Source organism: Arachis ipaensis, chromosome B9 (assembly GCF_059453495.1).
Source record: "Arachis ipaensis isolate K30076 ecotype BB chromosome B9, ASM5945349v1, whole genome shotgun sequence".
In the NCBI taxonomy this organism is placed as follows: domain Eukaryota; kingdom Viridiplantae; phylum Streptophyta; class Magnoliopsida; order Fabales; family Fabaceae; genus Arachis; species Arachis ipaensis.
This window is the reverse complement of record NC_142444.1, coordinates 5,203,321-5,221,367: the sequence shown is the minus strand read 5'-3', so window position 1 is coordinate 5,221,367 and position 18,047 is coordinate 5,203,321. Positions and strand designations below refer to the sequence as shown.

General features: G+C 28.8%; 2 protein-coding genes across 2 annotated transcripts; both read left to right on the top strand.

Annotated features, from left to right (window-relative positions):
• The first annotated feature begins 1,374 nt into the window (after positions 1-1,374).
• Positions 1,375-8,289, top strand: LOC107617741 (stem 28 kDa glycoprotein). Its single transcript, XM_088498344.1, has 3 exons — positions 1,375-2,445; positions 4,232-4,441; positions 7,884-8,289. Exons 1-3 carry the CDS (start codon positions 1,880-1,882, stop codon positions 8,062-8,064), a joined length of 957 nt encoding a protein of 318 aa, XP_088354470.1. The 5' UTR covers positions 1,375-1,879; the 3' UTR covers positions 8,065-8,289.
• Positions 8,290-15,665: 7,376 nt separating this feature from the next.
• LOC148543581 (uncharacterized) lies at positions 15,666-17,787 on the top strand. The gene is made up of 4 exons (XM_088500358.1): positions 15,666-15,922; positions 16,658-16,933; positions 17,047-17,549; positions 17,622-17,787. Exons 1-4 carry the CDS (start codon positions 15,736-15,738, stop codon positions 17,760-17,762), a joined length of 1,107 nt encoding a protein of 368 aa, XP_088356484.1. The 5' UTR covers positions 15,666-15,735; the 3' UTR covers positions 17,763-17,787.
• The last annotated feature ends 260 nt before the right edge of the window (positions 17,788-18,047 follow it).

Sequence of the window (18,047 nt, the reverse complement as noted above, 5' to 3'; positions counted from 1 at the left end):
TTAAAAAAAAATTTTAGTCCACACAAATCTAAGGCTCAAATTTCTCTACTATCCTAAATCGAACTCTAAGTTTTGTTTTAGAAACAAAACTGAGTCTTTAATTTGTGAATTTCAATTAAAAAAAAAATTAATCTCCATATCCATAAAAAATACACTATTTTTCCATAATAAAGCATAACACATTTTAAACTTCCATAACTAAAAAAGTTAGCCGCTGTTATCCCCTCCCCAAAAATAACTTTATTGGTAGTTGAGAAACAGATATAATGATAAAGATAAACATTGAAACAAAAAATGAAGTAAAAATTTACTCACGTTTAAATCCCTAGTATATATGAACCCCAAAAAAAAAGGTTCAATGACTTTATGAGGTTCATTTCAAATAATCCAAAAATTAAATAGGATACCTCAACGAGTAGCTTCACTTTATAGAGAATCTCACTAAAAACGGGCAGATAAGAACAAATTAACTAATAAAAAAAACGTGAATAATTAACCTAAATTAAAGTGCTAAGTGTAAGATATAAAATTGGATAGTTTGGACAACTATACTAAAGGTACATTAAAAATAAATTAAATAATATATATTTATAAAAGTATTCATTTAATATTTTTTTACTTTGGCATTTTTCAAGCTATTGCCTCATGGAAAGCATGCAAACTTGAAGGAGACGGCCATAATTTGCCCTTTCTCCATGGTCTTACATGCATGCATATGATAAGATATTATATATACTAGTATACTTTATAGAATTAAGTAGACAAAAATACTTAAAAATACTTAATTATTGGTTGTTATCACTATCAAATTAATGTGTTTGTTTGGGTGATATTAAATTAATAGAAAAATATTTTTTTAATAAATTTTTTTTTTTTGCATATGTGATAAATTTTTAATAGTAAAAATAAAAATACTAAAAAAATAAAAAAATAAAAAAATATATTTTTTGAAAAACTAAAGTTTATATCTTTATTTAAAAGATTTTTTTTTAAAAAAAAATATTTTTTACATAATAAATAAATAAAAAAATTATATTATTATACTTCAAATATAATTAATAAATAAAAAATATTTTTTTGCATAAAATATTCAAACATAAAATTACTTTTATTTTTTTATAAGATCTTTTTTAAAAAAATAACTCAAAAAAAATCTTTTTTTTTTAAAACTCACTCAACCAAATTTAATATCTAAAATAATGCACGCATGGATCATGTACGTAATATTTTATTCTTCAAACTATACCCATTAATTCAATGCAAGAATGATTGAATTATATATTTATTAGTGGTATGGTCTCCTTTACCAGCCTCTTTGTCTTTTAATCAATTTGATATAAAGTTTATATATATACATATAGAGAGAGAAAAAGAGAGAGAGAGAGATGAGTTTTGAGAAATTTTACTCATAAGGTTTGAGAGTTTGACTTTCAAAAAATTATTTTCAGAGGATTGTTAATGAAATTGAAATATTTAATTCATGCACATCAAGTTACAATGTCCCAAATGAAGTTTTAAAACTTGGCTTCAAGAGACATTTATCTGTTTATTTATCTTTTTACTTTCAATTTTTTTATGGTATATTAGGAACATGAATTTGATCTTAATTAATATCATACATATTACTCAATAATTTCATCAGTACCACTTCTATTTATAGCTTATACTGTTTTTCTTTAATAATTTTTTTTAAGTATAAATTGTTTCCTCTATAAGCTTTTTTTTTTAACTTCACAAATATATATTAATCACACAATCTTAAAAAAAAAAAAAAAGAGTTTGTGAATTAAAAATCTCCATTTAGGAAATAAGCCTTCTCCCAAAAAAAAAAAAAAAAAACTTATAGTGACCAGAAAAATAATAAATTATTCATACAATAATGTATTCTTTCATTTTCATATGCTACCCAATAAATTATTCATATATTTTTTTTTTCTATGTAGACACATTTTTCTATATAAAGAACAAAAGAGTCACACATAAAACCATCACAAAGTTTTTGTTACCTACCTATAGCTACAAAGCCACTATGAAATTAGTAGCACTTATTTTCTCTCTTTCTACAATAATCATATCATTAGCAACACCATCATCATGCCATAGCTTAGCATTAGAGCATGGATTAACCTTTTCAATATTCCCTCTAAGATTAAAATCAGGGTTAGGGGGTCACTACATTCCTGAAACATCATGCTCAAGTTGGAGGCTTGGTGTTGAAGCACACAACATCATTGAATGGACATCAATTCCTAAAGAATGTGTAGATTATGTTGGAAACTATCTTTTAGGAAAGCAATATAGAGAAGACTCAAAAGCAGTTACTGAAGAAGCTTATAAATATGCTAAGAACCTCAATCTTATTGGTGATGGTAAAGATATTTGGATTTTTGACATTGATGAAACTTCACTCTCTAATCTCCCTTATTATGCTGACCATGGATTTGGGTATGCTCTTTAATTATCTATGCATCTACACTGGTTTTTTTTATTATTATTAGTGTAAAGTATATTTTTTGTTCTTAAAGTTTGGCAAAGGTTTTAAAAATATTCCTAAGCTTTATTTTGTTTCAATTTTGTCCCAAAAGTTTTCGATTTGCATCAAATATACTATCGGAGGCTAAATTTTCAAAAAATTTAAGACCAATATAACAATAATACATGAAAATTATGCTTGAGTTGCTTGTGTTGAGGGGTTGTTCTTATGAAATTGTTGTTAAATCGATCTTAAATTTTTTGAAAAATTAGCCGTCAGGGGTATATTTGATGTAAATCGAAAACTTTTAAGACAAAATTGAAACAAAATAAAACTTAGGGATATTTTTAAAACTTTTGTCAAACTTTAAAGACAAAAAATATATTTTACTCTTATTATTATTATTATTATTTCTAGTTGTGAAATTAGTGTTTTTTTATTTTTTATGAGATTAGTTTTTTTTTTTTTAAAAAAAGAGGTCTAACAATTGAAAAATATTATTCATATACTAAATACTATTGACGCCCGTATAAAAATACAATTGTTACTAAGTAATTGTTTATTTAAATTATTTTTAACTAACAAAATAAAAAGGATGTGTGTTTGGTTGTTAAGAAATATTGATGTCAAAGCAATGTTTATTATAAAAGATGTAGACTATAGACATAGCAGAATCATTAATAATTTAATTTTAAACAAAAGCTACAAAGTTTACTTTTTTCAAAAAAATAATTTTTAAACTGATTTTTTTTTTTATTTTAAGGATTTAGTTAATTTGTGTCCTAAAAACACATTTTAGAATTATAATAATAGAATTTTTTAATATTTTTTATGTTCAATTATATTAAAACCGTCAAAAATTTATTTTTTTAATAACTTTTATAAAATATTTTTTATAGTGTTTTTAATCTGTGTCTTCAGAAAATAAGTTAACAAAATCCTAATTTTAATTAGACAACCAAAAAGTTGTTTATTAACAATTTTTTTAAGTGTTTCAACAATTTTTTTTAAGAGAATGTGTATATATACAACATTAATAGTAAATTGGAGTTGGATCCGACGGTTCTTGTAGTGAAACATTAAAAAAAAATGTACATAACTGACTAGGACTGCACTCGTATTGAATATGGCCTAAAATTTTATTTAATATGCATACACTTATTGGATACGATATCTGCATTTTTTACAAGTCGGATCGGATCGGAGTATATCTATCCACATATTCAAAAAAACTGTTACAAGATCCCGTTTGACTATTTTTACAAAAAAATGTTTAAAAAATTCATTTTTCACCTGTTTAAGCCTATTTATTCCTAAAATATTATCAATAAAAATTCTTTTGAATAACAAAAAAAAAATAACCCAAGATTTAAGTTTAATTATTCTAAATTGAAATACAACATAAAAAATTAAAAAAAGATATCATAAAACAACACACTAAAATTTATATCACATTAGAATTTACTTTCTTAAACTATGCTATTTATATTATATGAAACATGCGGATATATGGATTTGCGGATTGGATCTGCAGATATCACTACCAAATCTACAATCCGATCATACCATAGTACGGATCGGATCTGATCTGATCTAACTCTGCAGATGGAATAATATATATTCGCAAAATTTGGATCGGATGCGAATAATTACCGCAAATATGCAGATATTATCAAATCCATATACAACGTATAACTGATTTCAAATCTATATAGCATATACAACTTTAATTATTTGTCTATTAATTTTGTTTTGTAGGGTAGAAAAATATAACGCAACGTCATTCAATGAATGGGTTGATCTTGGAACCGCACCTCCACTTCCAGAGAGTCTTAAACTCTACAAAAGATTGTTGCGTCTTGGATTTAAGGTTGTGTTCTTAACTGGAAGGCCACAGTCCCAAAGAGATATTACTCTTAGGAACCTCAAAAATGCTGGCTACACCATTTTTCACACTTTGATTGTCAAGTAAGCATTTTAACTTTGTTTATAATAATAATTGTTCATGGTTCTTGTGATGATTTATGGTAAGACTACTATCACAAATTTCATATCTCTTAAAGATATAATCTTTGAATAATTTATAAGCGTAAAATATCTCTTACTTTATGAATTAATTTTGAAGTTGAATTAGATCTATCTCAATTGTAATATAATATCAGAGGTTTATTTAGGGCTGTTAAATGGGTTAATTCGGCCAATCTAAGCCCGACCCGTTAAGCTCGTGGGTTAAATGAGCTGGTATGTTTAAGCCTGCTTTATTGGTGGGTCAAAATTTTTTAGTCCGGACTGTTTATGGTCAGGATGAGTTAAATCTTAAATGGATTAGCCCGTTTATTATTTAATTTTATTTTTTGAAAAATATTTTGACAAAAAATATCACTTTTAGGTCAAAAACTTTTATAAATAATAATTTTTTAGTTGATGGGTCAGATTTTCGGGTCGGATCGAAAGAAATATTGGCTAAAAAGTGTTGCTTTTTTTGAAAAAAATGTAAAAAAAATTAAACGGGCCACCAATTTATCCCGCAGGCTAGCTCGTTTAACCCGTCATTTTTTCAAGTTAATCGGGTTCAGCCTGTTTAACCCGAAATTTAAACGGACTTAATTTTAGAGGCAAAATCTACTCATTTATTCATTTAAATGAATAAACGGGCTGATTCAATGGGTTTAACCCATTTTAACGGCCCTAAGTCTATCTGATATTGTTGGGTCACTCGCATTATAAATAATTTATAAGTAAATTAATTATGATTTAAAAAATACTATTCATATATCAAACACTTTTAATATTCCTATAAAAATATGATTGTTACTAATTAATTGTGTATTTAATTTTTTTTTAATTAACAAAACAAAAAAACACGTATTTAATTATTAAAAAATATTGATGTCCAATCAGTATTTATTATTGGGTAATACTATAGTGCTTAAAAACTTTAGCAGTGCTGAAATGAGTTGGATAGAGTATTAGATTAGCACGTGTTGCTTTAAAGTGACATGAGGAGATAGAAAGTCAGTGGAAGCAGTTGAGTTGCAGAATGGTAGGTATGAGATGTCAGGTAGTTATAACACAGGAAGATTTTCGAATGTACCGTCGTACCGGTGTATCAGTGATTTTTAACCGTTGATCTTAATTATATATATTATATATATTTTTTATAATTAAGATCAACGGTTAAAAATCACTGAAATACCGGTATGACAGTACACTTGAAAATTTTCCTATAATACAAAATTTATGTTAATTGAGATGGTTATAGCTTTTTAACTATTATAACAATTTGGCTGTTTTTGTATTGCTACATATGGGCGTTTTTGGTAGGTACATGGATTGGGCTGGCTGGAAATTTGGGAGGTTAAAAACAAAAATTCTTTCAATTGAAATGTTGTTTCTTTTTTCTTTTTGGACTGATGTCTATAGAGTACCAAGAAATAAAATTAAAATTTTGTAAATAATAATAATAATATTTCGGTAAAAGCCAGATGAAACAAAAAAAAAAAAAGAAAAAAAAAAGCTAGAAGGAACGATGCGTAAAAAAATTCTGTTATAACAAATATGTATTTAGTAAAATTAATTTATGATAAACAATATATATAAATAAATGTTAAATTCAGGTAAAAAAAACGGTTATCCCTTTATTTTTTTTATATTGATAAGAAGAAAAGAAAACTGTAATAATATTAAGATAATTGGTAATTTAATTTTCTAATAATAAATAAATAATATTTAATATTATGAAATGTGAAATTACTAATTAATATTATATTTTACTTAAAATAAATTTATTTTTTGGGTCGAGTTAAAAATTTAGAATGTGAATAGAATTTAATTGAAATGTTTTAATTTACGGGTAGAATTTGGGTTGAACTTACATTTTATCCTATTCATTGTTATCTTAGCTTTTTTTTTTGTGACTATCTTAGCTTAAAGTTCAATGAAAATTTTTCTCTCAAATAAAAAAATTAATAGCTTTTATTTTTCTTAAAAAAAGAATATTTGTTTAGTTATTTAATTTTTTTAGTTTAATTTTTTATTTTTAAATTAAATAAATTGAAAATTTTAAATAGTAATATTTTGAGTTTAAATATAATTTTGAAAGTCTATTTTAAATCGAAAAACTATGTTTAAATTAAAAATATTTTAAAAATATATTTTTTATGAATTTATTTAAATAGATATAATTCAAATTATTAAATTTTAAATTTTTATATTTGCATTCAAAATTTTGTTTATTAATTTAAATGAAATATTATTTAATTTTTGGTTATTATTTTGTATGTTTTAAATAATAATTAATTAATTATTAATTTGTTTTAAGATGAAATAATACCCGTATTTTATTAATTTGTTTATTAATTTAAATAGGATATTATTTAATTTGTTTTTAGTTGCTTCTAGTTTTTTTTTTTTTTCTCACTTTGTTTCATCTGACTTTTACCGACAACAAGTTATTATTATGATTATTATTCACAAAATTTTAATTTTATTTCTTAGTACTCTATAGACATCTGTCTAAAAGAAAAAAAAAAACATTAATTAAAAGAATTTTTGTTTTCAAAATATTTGAGTAATTTTTGGACAATTTTAGTCCAATAACCTCCGGCCAGCCCAATTCATGTATCGACCAAAAACGTCCATATGTAGCAATATAAAAACAGTCAAGTTGTTATAATAGTTAAAAAACTATAGGAAACATTTTAAGTGCATCGGGAATATCGATGCACGAATTGTCTGAATTATAAAAAATATATATAATATATATTAATTAAAATTAACAGTTAAAACAATTAGTGCACCGGTGGTGCACTTGAAATGTTTCCAAAACTATAACCATCTCAATTAACATAAATTTTGTGTTATAACTACCTGACATCTCATACTTACCATTCTGCAACTCAGCTGCTTCCCACTGACTTTCTATCTTCTCATGTCACTTTGAAGCAACACGTGCTAATCTAATATTCTGTCCAACTCATTTCAGCACTGCTGAAAAAAAAGTTTTTAAGCACCATAGTATTGGAAACATTTCAAGTGCACTAGGAGTATCGATGCTCCAATTGTTTTAACCGTTGATCTAAATTATAAAAAGTATATATAATATATATTAATTAAAATCAATAGTTAAAACAACTGGTGCACCGGTAATCCCTGGTACACTTGAAATGTTATGTATTACCCTTATTATAAAAGGTGTAGGCGTAGTGAGATTGTTTTAAAAATATAAAATATTTTATTCAAGATGCATGGATAAATAAAAAATAATAAGTTGGGACAACTTTAGTAATATTTTGGCAATTATTTCAGAGGTCCATCAAATACTTGTCCAAATATTAATAAAGTATACTTGTCCAATATAGTTACTAATTTTTTTTTATTAAATATCAATAATCTTTGGGTGTTATTGCAGGGATTCAACAGAATACAATGGAAAAACAGCAGTGACATATAAATCATCAGAGAGAAACAAGTTAGAGGGAAAAGGATACAGAATAGTTGGAAACATTGGAGACCAATGGAGTGATATATTGGGAACCAACATTGGCAACAGAACCTTTAAGCTACCTGATCCTATGTATTACATTAGTTAAGGTTTCACCATCTTTAATTTTCTACTACTATTTCTTCAAATAATAAGAAATATGGAGTAACCTAGTACTCAAGTTTGGGTGAGAACAAGTCACACAAAGAGACACAACATGTTCTCTCTTTTGTGATTGACATAATAATTATTATTATGTATGTGTTGGTGTTCAATGTAAGAGGAAATCATGTGAACATTTTTCGTTTAATAAACTCAAACACTTTTTGTTCGGGTGGAGACTCTCGATCAGTTGTTTTGACGTAAATTGTTAGTGGAGAACTGTTAGATAATTTAACATGCTTGACAGTGGTAAGATTTTTTTATTTAATGTTAAAATAATATATATTGATATTGAAAAATTAATAGTAAAATATAAAAATAATTGTTAACAAAAATTTTGGTAAAATTACAATTTAATAATTAAAAAATTATTGAAGGATAGGTATTTTAGAAAAAAATAATTTAATTATTAATTTTTTTAAAAATATTTTAGTAAAAATACAATTTAATCAATAAAAAATAATTTATTAAAGAATATTTTGGTAAGTAAAATTTAATGATAAAAAATAAAATTTGTGCTAATGGATATTTTTTCAAAAAATAATTTATTTTTTCTTAAAAAATGAATAAAATTAATATTAGTTAACATAAAAAATTTAAAATGGATTAAAGATGAGGTTTTTTAAAAGTTAGAAGGGAAGAAAATGTACATTTATAAAATAGAGGAGAGAAAAATGTTATTTTAGCATCTCTCAAAAGAGTGGAATTTTCTCTAAACTCTTTATGTGTACGTAAAGCCTTAGTATAATGATTATAATTTTTGCCTTGTAATAAATATATTTGAATTTAAAATTTGGTTGAGATTAATAATAAATATAAACTCTTAATATTTAATATGTGAATGTGTAGTGTAAATAAATGTTATAATAATTATGACGTCTAAGATTGGAGTTATTCATCGATCTTCTTGAAAAAAACACATCTCTCATATCATGCTCACATGAATTTTGGTAGATATATTTATTTAATTTTCTCTTTTTCTTTTTCCTGTCTTCCTACAGGACTTTATTTGTCTTTGTTTTTTTTTATAAAAACAATATCTCAAAATTCAATAAAAGGTAACAAATGATGATAAGTACTTGTATAAAAGAGGGGAAAAAAAGTTTTCATGGACACTAAACATACACAGAGAGGTGAAAATAAATAATTAAATTAGCATTATCTTTATTAACAATCTAAATCAGTGTATAGAATTTAATTTTTTTTATACTAGCAATTATTTGTTATGTAATTATTAAAATTAAATCTTTGGTTTAGAATTTTTTTTAGAAGGGTAAATTGAATATCTTATAACTCTTAGATAACGTTTGTTTTGAGATACTGAGACAGAGACTCAGACTCAATATTATGTTTGTTGGTTCAGAAATTGGTACTAAAATTTCTGTTTCTATCCTCTAAAATTTTAGTATTTTAGTATTTCTAAAAAGTGGGGACACAGAGAACTAAAATTTTTAGAGATAAAGACTAAAACTTTAATAACATTTTATACCTAAAATACCTTCATTTTAATTAATTAATTCCAAATTTATCCTTTTGTACAAATTAAATTATAATTTCATTCTTATTTCAATTTTTGTCTCCCACTTTACACCAAATAAAATACTAAAATTTATTTCATTTATCTTTTAGTCTCTATCTCTCAGTCTCAATCTTTTCATCTCTATCTCTCCACTAAACGCTACCTTAAATATTATAATATCGCAAATTCGCAATACTCACGGACACAATATAAGATACTCACGCCCTCAACATTAAAAGTTTTTATTGATCTCAACCAAATTTAGAATCTGATGAATACACCTATTACAAGACAAAGGTCATAATTACTAGACTATGATTTTTCATGTGATCTTTGGTTTAGAGCTAATTAATCGTTTTGAACATACATATTCACCACCAGAAGCAAAGTTTTGAAGATCTTGGAAAGAATCAAAGCGGGTCCAAATTAACAAAAGGAGAAAAGATACAATCTTTATGACCAATTATTGAGAATATTATATTATATATATATATATATGATGACATGATGTCTCTTTATTTAGAAAGTACAGGATAAGATATATATCATGCATGATGCATGCATGCCACCATATAAGCATAGTTGTCAGAACCGAACCAGTGATCGAACCGATCAAATTATTGGGTTACTGGGTCATTGGTTCAACCGGTGGGTCACTGGTTGAACCCGTTAACCCGGTACTATGTAAATAAAAAATAAAAAATAGTAAAAAATTTAAAGTTAAAATTTAAAATATATATTTTTACTAACATTTTAAGAATATTCAATTATTCTAAAATAATATGAAACAGAAATAATAAGTATTTTATTAATTTTAATGTATCATAAATATTTTATTTTGTTTTTATATTAAAATAATAATTATTTTCAAAATTTAATAATTTATTAATAAATTTATATCTATTATACTATTATATACTACAAATATTTATTAAAAAATAATATTAATAGATATTATATAATTATAAAAAGAAAAAATTAGTGAATTTATAATTATTATTAAATAAAAATATAATCAATTTGAAAATAAATGAGTTTATAACTAAAATTAAAATAAATTAAATAGAAGTAAATATATTTGATAAAAGATATATATATATATATTAATTTGTAAACATGATAATTAGAACTGTGATAGTCTGGTGGTTGTGACATGCCTTTTTTTTATTGAGGACAGGGTTCGAACCCCACTTCACTCATTTTGCAAAATTTTAATTACCAGCGGTTCGGTTGGACCGGTTTACCAAGTTTGACCGATTTTACCGATTTATTACGAATTTGACCGGTTCATACCGGTTCTCATCCTTGTGCAGTCTAATTAGCGGACCAAATCGATTTAAGATCCGATTCATCGATTTTTCGGTCGAATTAGTCGGTCCGATCCGATTTTTACAACACTGCATATAAGTGCAATAAGAATATAAGATGGTAAAATACAGTTTTTAAAAATATTAACTATATATTCATTTCAGATGTTAGTCCCAAAAAATATTTTCATATCTCATCAAAACCATATACAAATTTCTTTATATATTTAATTATGTATTTTGCTTTTTGAGAAAATTATAATATATAAGTGCCCGCTTAAGCCAACAAGGCAACAACACAACAGGATAAAGACCAAAAATTATTTTTTTTTTTTTGTCATGCGTTTTTTTATTTTTTTTTCTCTCTTTAAAAGAAAAAGAATTTATTTTTATCATCAAGGATAAAGAATCTTAGAGTAGGTTTAGTTTGCGTTTTTTATTTTTTGTTTTTATTTTTAGTAATTTTTGTTTTTATATTTTGCGAAGAAAAAATAAAAAAAGTAAAAATAATAAAATTCTGTTTTCTATTTTCACTTTTTATTTTTATTTTTATTTTTTTTTTATAAAATTTAAAAAATAAAAATTATTAAAAATAAAACGCAAACTAAATGCACCCTTAATTTTTCAGCTTCCCTATCCCTATTGGGGGGAATTTTTTTGTTGTACTTTTTGGGTCATGAGGAAATGTTTGGTCTTTATTACCCTGTTGTAGTGTTGTGGGCTTAAGTGGGTACTTATATACACCATTGCTCCAAATAAAATAAATATGAATTCAACTAAGTTGGATAAGTATTATAGTGACTCACTAATTCACTTACTAGGTATTGGAGGTTTGAATTCTATCTGTTATATGTAGCAATTCATTGATTAATAACAAATTTTTAAATAAAATTTAGTATTATAACAGATTAATCCTTAATTTACAGTTGAGAAATATAATGAGAAACAAATAAAAAAAATTCTAAACTCTAAAATTAAACTTGTAAATATCATGGTCCATCTTGTAAAATAAGAACATAATAAAGCTAGTTAGCTTTAAGTTCAAAGCTAGTTATCTTGATACAAAAAGCCCACAAGCTAAAAATTTTCATGTCCAAAAAAAAAAGAGAAAAGCCACACCCTTAAATAAAGTTTAGATAGAAAAAAAAACGAATTATACTATTTGATGCATGTATCTCTTAATATTCTTCCAGTCCAAAAAGGAAAAGAAAAAAAGTCCCTTAAGATGGTAGTCTTAAAAGTTAAAGTTTCTTAGTGCACAGCCCTAACTTTTTTTTTTTTTTTTTTTGGTCAGAGTTTAAAATTCATCTTGAATAAAGAAGTATTACTTGTGGGTACCATAAGTAATTTGCATATACCATTAGAGAAGGTTGGATAAACAAGTATTTTTATAATTAAATTTTAATTAAGTCTTCAAAAAGTTGTTAACTTTTCTAGAATAAAACATAGTAGAAAAAGTATAGAAATGATGTATAAATAACACAGGACACAAAAAGAAAAAGAAGAAATAAAAAAAAAATTAAAAATGTAAAAGAAAAAACATCAATGAGTCAACATCGGAATGAGGAGGAAGAAAGAAAAATTAACAAAAAAATGCAAAAAAAAAAATGCATATGAAGAAAAGGAAAAAATTGAAAAAAAAAATGTTCATTTAATGATACTTACATCCTTAATTAGTAAATTTTAACTCCAATTTTAGTATTTTACTCCAATCAAATATACTTACACAATTTTAGTTGTAGATGTGTTGCATAGGATGTTGGGGGAGGCTGTGAGGAATGGCCGCATTGCTCCACTGCTGGTAGGGGAGATCTTATTGAACTGTCACACCTACAATTTGCAGATGACACTATTTTATTCTGCCCGCCGGAGACTGAAACAATTGTAAACTATAAGAGACTGTTACGGTGCTTTGAGTTGATGTCTGGGCTGAGCATTAACTTTGATAAATCGAATCTGATATCGGTGAACTGTGAGCAAGGATGGATTGATCAGGCATGTGGACTGCTGGGATGCCAACAAGCTTCTCTACCGGTTAGATACTTGGGAGTTTCTCTAGGTTCGAATCCGCGCTTGGTGAAGACTTGGAAACCAATCATTGATAAGGTGGAACAGAAGCTGAGTTTGTGGAAAGCCAAGGTTTTGAATAAATCAGGTAAGCTGGTCCTTATCAAATCGGTGCTGAATAGTCTCCCCATCTACTACCTTAGTCTATACAAGATGCCGAAGGCGGTAGCGGACAAGCTGATTGCTTTACAACGGAACTTTATGTGGTGCAGGGAGAACGGGAACTATGGTATACCTATGGTAAAGTGGGAGATAGTTCAGGCTCCAAAAAAGGTTGAGGGATTGGGGGTTGGTGATGCAGTGCTGAGAAACACAGCGCTTCTGTTTAAGTGGTGGTGGAGGTTTTCAAAGGAGGATTGCCTGCTGTGGAAGAAGATTGTGTGTTCGTGTAATAAGTTGAACCCGGATGTCATGTTAGCAACTCAGCCTTTACCAGTAAAGGGTGGCCCTTGGAAGGACATATGTCAGCTGAATATAAAAGAACCGCGGATTCGTGATAAAGTGGTAAGTGGACTGGCAATGGAAGTAGGCAATGGTATGCAGACTCGATTTTGGGAAGATAACTGGGTTCAAGGTGGTACTCTGAAAGGAAGTCATCCGAGACTCTACTCTATTTCCAGTCAGCAAGGACTTGTCATCGGGGAGTGTGGTTTTTGGGATGGGCTTGATTGGATTTGGAATTTTCAATGGAGGAGGGCACTGTTCCAATGGGAGCTGGAGCTTGTCAATCAACTGCATGAGAGGTTAAGGCCAGTGAGGTTGTCATCAGGTAGGGAGGACAATGTGGTGTGGAAGTTTGAAAATAAAGGTATTTTCTCTACTAGTTCTGTGATCCAGGCTATACAAGCGGAGACATTATCAGCTGAGATAACGAGTTATAGCTTCACAAGTTCCATTTGGAAAGGTTTCGTCCCTCCGAGAATTGAGCTCTTTGGGTGGTTTGTGCTAGTGGGTAGAGTTAACACCAAGGAGCGGCTGACTAAACTAGGAGTCAACATTCTGGGGGATAGTATGTGTGTACTGTGTACCAAGGAATTAGAATCTGTTGAGCATTTATTCCTTAGGTGTGAGGTAACATGGCAGGTGTGGTGCAAGTGGCTGAGGTTACTAGGAAGGGAGTGGGTGATTCCCGGAACTGTTAAAGAAATGTTTGAAAGTTGGCATGGAATGCATAATAGACAACAGGGGAAGAAGATGTGGATGTCAGTGTTCTTTGCAGTGATTTGGAACATCTGGTTGGAACGGAATGCACGAATCTTCAAGAATGCAAGAGCAAGCCTGGAGGTCATACACACAAGGACGTTGATGAGCTACACGGAATGGAGTGGTAGTGATCCTGGGGGAGGATGAGAGTACTGGGGATAGTAGGGGTTGGTTTATTTGTTGGTAGCTGGTTATGTGTCTTCTTCTTTCTTTTATTTGCTCCACTTTAATGTGTTGAGCTTCCTTTGTTTCAAAAAAAAAAAAAAAAAAGTAAAGGACAAAAAAAAGTTAATAATAACAATAACTCTGCTTAGTACTTACACCTTTAATGGGCTTTAATTTGCAAATAGCCTTAAATTGAATTGTGCACAAACCCTTGATGACAAATAATACTCCAAAAATTGGAGGATTTTTTTGAAATAAATGGACTTTATAAGAAGCAATGGCAGGAAGCAAGCTCTTTTCAAAAGTTTCTATTAATTTGCCAGCTGACACCTCGATTTGGATCATTTTCTGACCAAATTAATTCATATTCTTTTTTTGTTTCCCAGTTTCAAAACCCGATGCAATAACTAATGCTAATTAGATGGAATCTTTCATTATTTTTCACACATTACCAACATCCTCTTTTCTTTTTTTTTTTTTTTGGTTAATATTAGTATATTACTAGCATCCTCTTTGCTTCCACATGCTAATGACACCTTATCTAATTGTTTCAAAAATCGCAACCACAAAATGCTGTTTGTATGTGAGGTACGTATATTAAAATGGTACAGCGATTACCGAGATATAGGATATGGATCTGTTAGGAAACATAATAATTATGTGGACAATAAAAATATTAAACAATAGATATTAGAGGTGTTATTGATTTGGTTTGGTTCGATTTTAGATCAAAAATTAATTGAACCGATTTATTTGGTTTTTATAGAATACCAATCAATCAGTTTGTTGTCTGTGCAATAATCGAACTAAATCGAATCGAACCAAAAACGGTTTGATTCGGTCGGTTTTTTTTTTATTTTTAAATACTAACTAATAAAAAATTAATCTCAGTAAAATGATGTTCAAAACAACCAATAAACTGAAATAACATTACATTCAAATTCAACACAATTTCAACTCATTCCAACAACTAAACATTAAACATTGCATTACTAAGCCACTTCTTCGGTTTGGTTTGGTTCTGCCGAGCCAACTGAAAACCGAACCGAACTGATCGGTTTAATTCGGAAAAAAACTAAATTTTTTTAGTTTTCTATTCGATTGTTGTAAATTTCGGTTCGGTAACTTACGCCTCTAATGGATATATCGCATGTTCAATTTATTAGGTGTGTGAATGTTTATTCTAATATTAAAATTTAGGTAGATAATTTAGGAGTGTAGTATATTTTTATTTTCGGGCCTGCTACACATACAAGTATCCAAGCTTCCAAGTTGGCCCAGCCCAAATCGAAGACACGCGCATAAGGAAGCATAACATGGCGCGTCAAAATCACGCGCTCAACACAAACAGTTACGTATGGCAGACTCTTCCACTTCCTCCACTTCTTCCACTTCTCAAAACGCTTCGAAACCAAGGAAACGCTCCCAATTTCGAGCAAAAATCAAAGTTCAAAATATAGAAATCGTTGTTCGAAACCTCCATCAAAACAACATCAAACTCTCCGTGAAGAATCTGAAGACAAAACGAAGCAAATACACTCAACGTAAGTTCATCAAGAAAACCTCCCAATTTTAGTTTTCTTCTACGTCGTTCTTCTCTAGGGTTTACTGTGCTATTATTCTTGCTTCTTTGTCACACTGTTCTAAGTTCTACGTCATTCTTCTAAGTTTTACGTCGTTCTACATTCTTGTTCTAAGTTCTCTTGCTACTGTTGTTGATTTTTGGGGCTTTATTCCGTAGATTGGGGGTTGTATACTGTTTGAACTTGTAATGTGACTTGATATTGATGCATGTTTGAGTGATATCTCACTGATATATATGAATGTATCTGAATAATTTCAATGGGTGTATCTCACTGTTATCAATGGGTGTATCTGATTCTTACATATGGGTGTATCTTACTCTTATCAATGGGTGTATCTGACTCATATATGCGTGTATCTTACTGATATCTGAATTAATTTGATATTGAAGCATGTTTGAGTGATAACTGACTGATATATATGGATTTATATGAATAATATCTATGGGTGTATCTCCCTGTTAACAATGAGTGTATCGGATTCTTACATATGGGTGTATCTTACTGTTATTAGACCTTGTAATGTTGCTTGATATTGAAACATGTTTGACTGATATCTGACTGATATATATGAATGTATCTGAATAATTTCAATGGGTGTATCTCACTGTTATCAATGGGTGTATCTGATTCTTACATATGGGTGTATCTTACTGTTACTAATGGGAATATATTTGTGTGTATTTTTTGTTTCAGACAAAATGGCAGCAAGAAACCAAACGAAAGACCTTAAGTGTGCCACACATCTCCTGAGTGATAAGTTCAGAAACATGGCTGAGGAGAAGAAGGCAATTGTCAGGGATCTCGGATTTGGTGGGTTGATGCATGTCCCACCTCTAAGGGTGGATCACCAACTCTTAAGGGAACTGGCAAACAACTTCAAACTTGGGGAGAACAAACTGAAGACAGGATATGGTTCTTTCCAAATAACACCAAAGACAATAGGTGATGCGCTTGGCATCAATGCAACAGGTAACTAGCTCAAAATTATAGGTGTATATTAAGTTCATGCTTGGGTGTATTTAAGGTTGATGCTTGGGTGTTTTTGAACCGATTTTGATACTTTGTTGTTTTCTTTTTTGTAGGAAATCTGTTTCCTGAGAAAGTTGAGTATAAGCAACTTTATAAGCAACTTTCTGATGATGACAAAATAATTTATAGAAGATTCCAGGGTAAGACCCTCAAAAGTCTTACCGATGAAATGATGGAAATCGGCGTTGGCAGCGAAGAGGAACGCCTGATGTTCAAGAGGATATTCATCCTCTACATACAGATGGCGTTCCTTTTGCCAACGACGATAAACAAAATATCGCCCGTGCACCTCGCCCCAATTTTTAAGATGGACGGCATATCGGAGAGAAACTGGGGGGCGCATGTTTTGACCTTCTTGATCAAAGGCATCACAGACTACCAGGATAAGAAGAAGAAGGCAATTGATGGCTGCCTCTTTGCTCTCATGATAATATACTTTCATCTTTCTGAAAACAAAGGCAAGAAGAGGGCTGAAAGACCACCAAAGCCTTGGATTGCCAACTGGACTAAGGAGAAGTTGGTGGAAAGAATGACTGCAGAAAAAGAAGAAATTTTGGTAAGTAAACATAATATGTTGCTTCTATTTTATTTACCTGAATGCTGCTAGCTAAAATATCTCATGTTTCAGGGAATTGTGAAGATGGCGGAGACAAGAGCAAGAGAAAAAATGAAAGAAAAAGAAAAAAAAGAAAAAAAACAAGAAATCAAAAAAACAAAAAAAAAGGAAGGCGAGTCCAACATCGTCTTCGGAGACAGAAACAGCTACTGACAGTGACACTTCTACCTCTGAGTCTGAGACTCAACAAGACTCGGAGGATTCAGCAAGAAAACAACACATCAAAAAGGGGAAAAAGTAAGTACCATACTTGGGTGTAATTTCTTTTTCGAGTTGGGTGTATCTTGTTGATCACGTTGGGTGTATTTTAATATGTTCTAAATAATCACTGTTTGCCTTCCAGAATGGACTCCAGAAAAAGAAAGCAGAGGCAAGAGGAGCCAGATTCTGATTCAGAATCTGAATCTGAACAAAGTGATGAGTAATGTCCTGAAATTA

Excerpts from the sequence above, each read along its gene's own strand:
- LOC107617741 (XM_088498344.1), top strand. The coding sequence starts at position 1,880 with ATGTATTCTTTCATTTTCATATGCTACCCAATAAATTATTCATATATT. Across the intron at positions 2,446-4,231 it reads TATGCTGACCATGGATTTGG|GGTAGAAAAATATAACGCAA; the intron begins GTATGCTCTTTA and ends TTTGTTTTGTAG. Across the intron at positions 4,442-7,883 it reads TTTCACACTTTGATTGTCAA|GGATTCAACAGAATACAATG; the intron begins GTAAGCATTTTA and ends GTGTTATTGCAG.
- LOC148543581 (XM_088500358.1), top strand. The coding sequence starts at position 15,736 with ATGGCAGACTCTTCCACTTCCTCCACTTCTTCCACTTCTCAAAACGCT. Across the intron at positions 15,923-16,657 it reads ACGAAGCAAATACACTCAAC|ACAAAATGGCAGCAAGAAAC; the intron begins GTAAGTTCATCA and ends TTTTTGTTTCAG. Across the intron at positions 16,934-17,046 it reads GCTTGGCATCAATGCAACAG|GAAATCTGTTTCCTGAGAAA; the intron begins GTAACTAGCTCA and ends TCTTTTTTGTAG.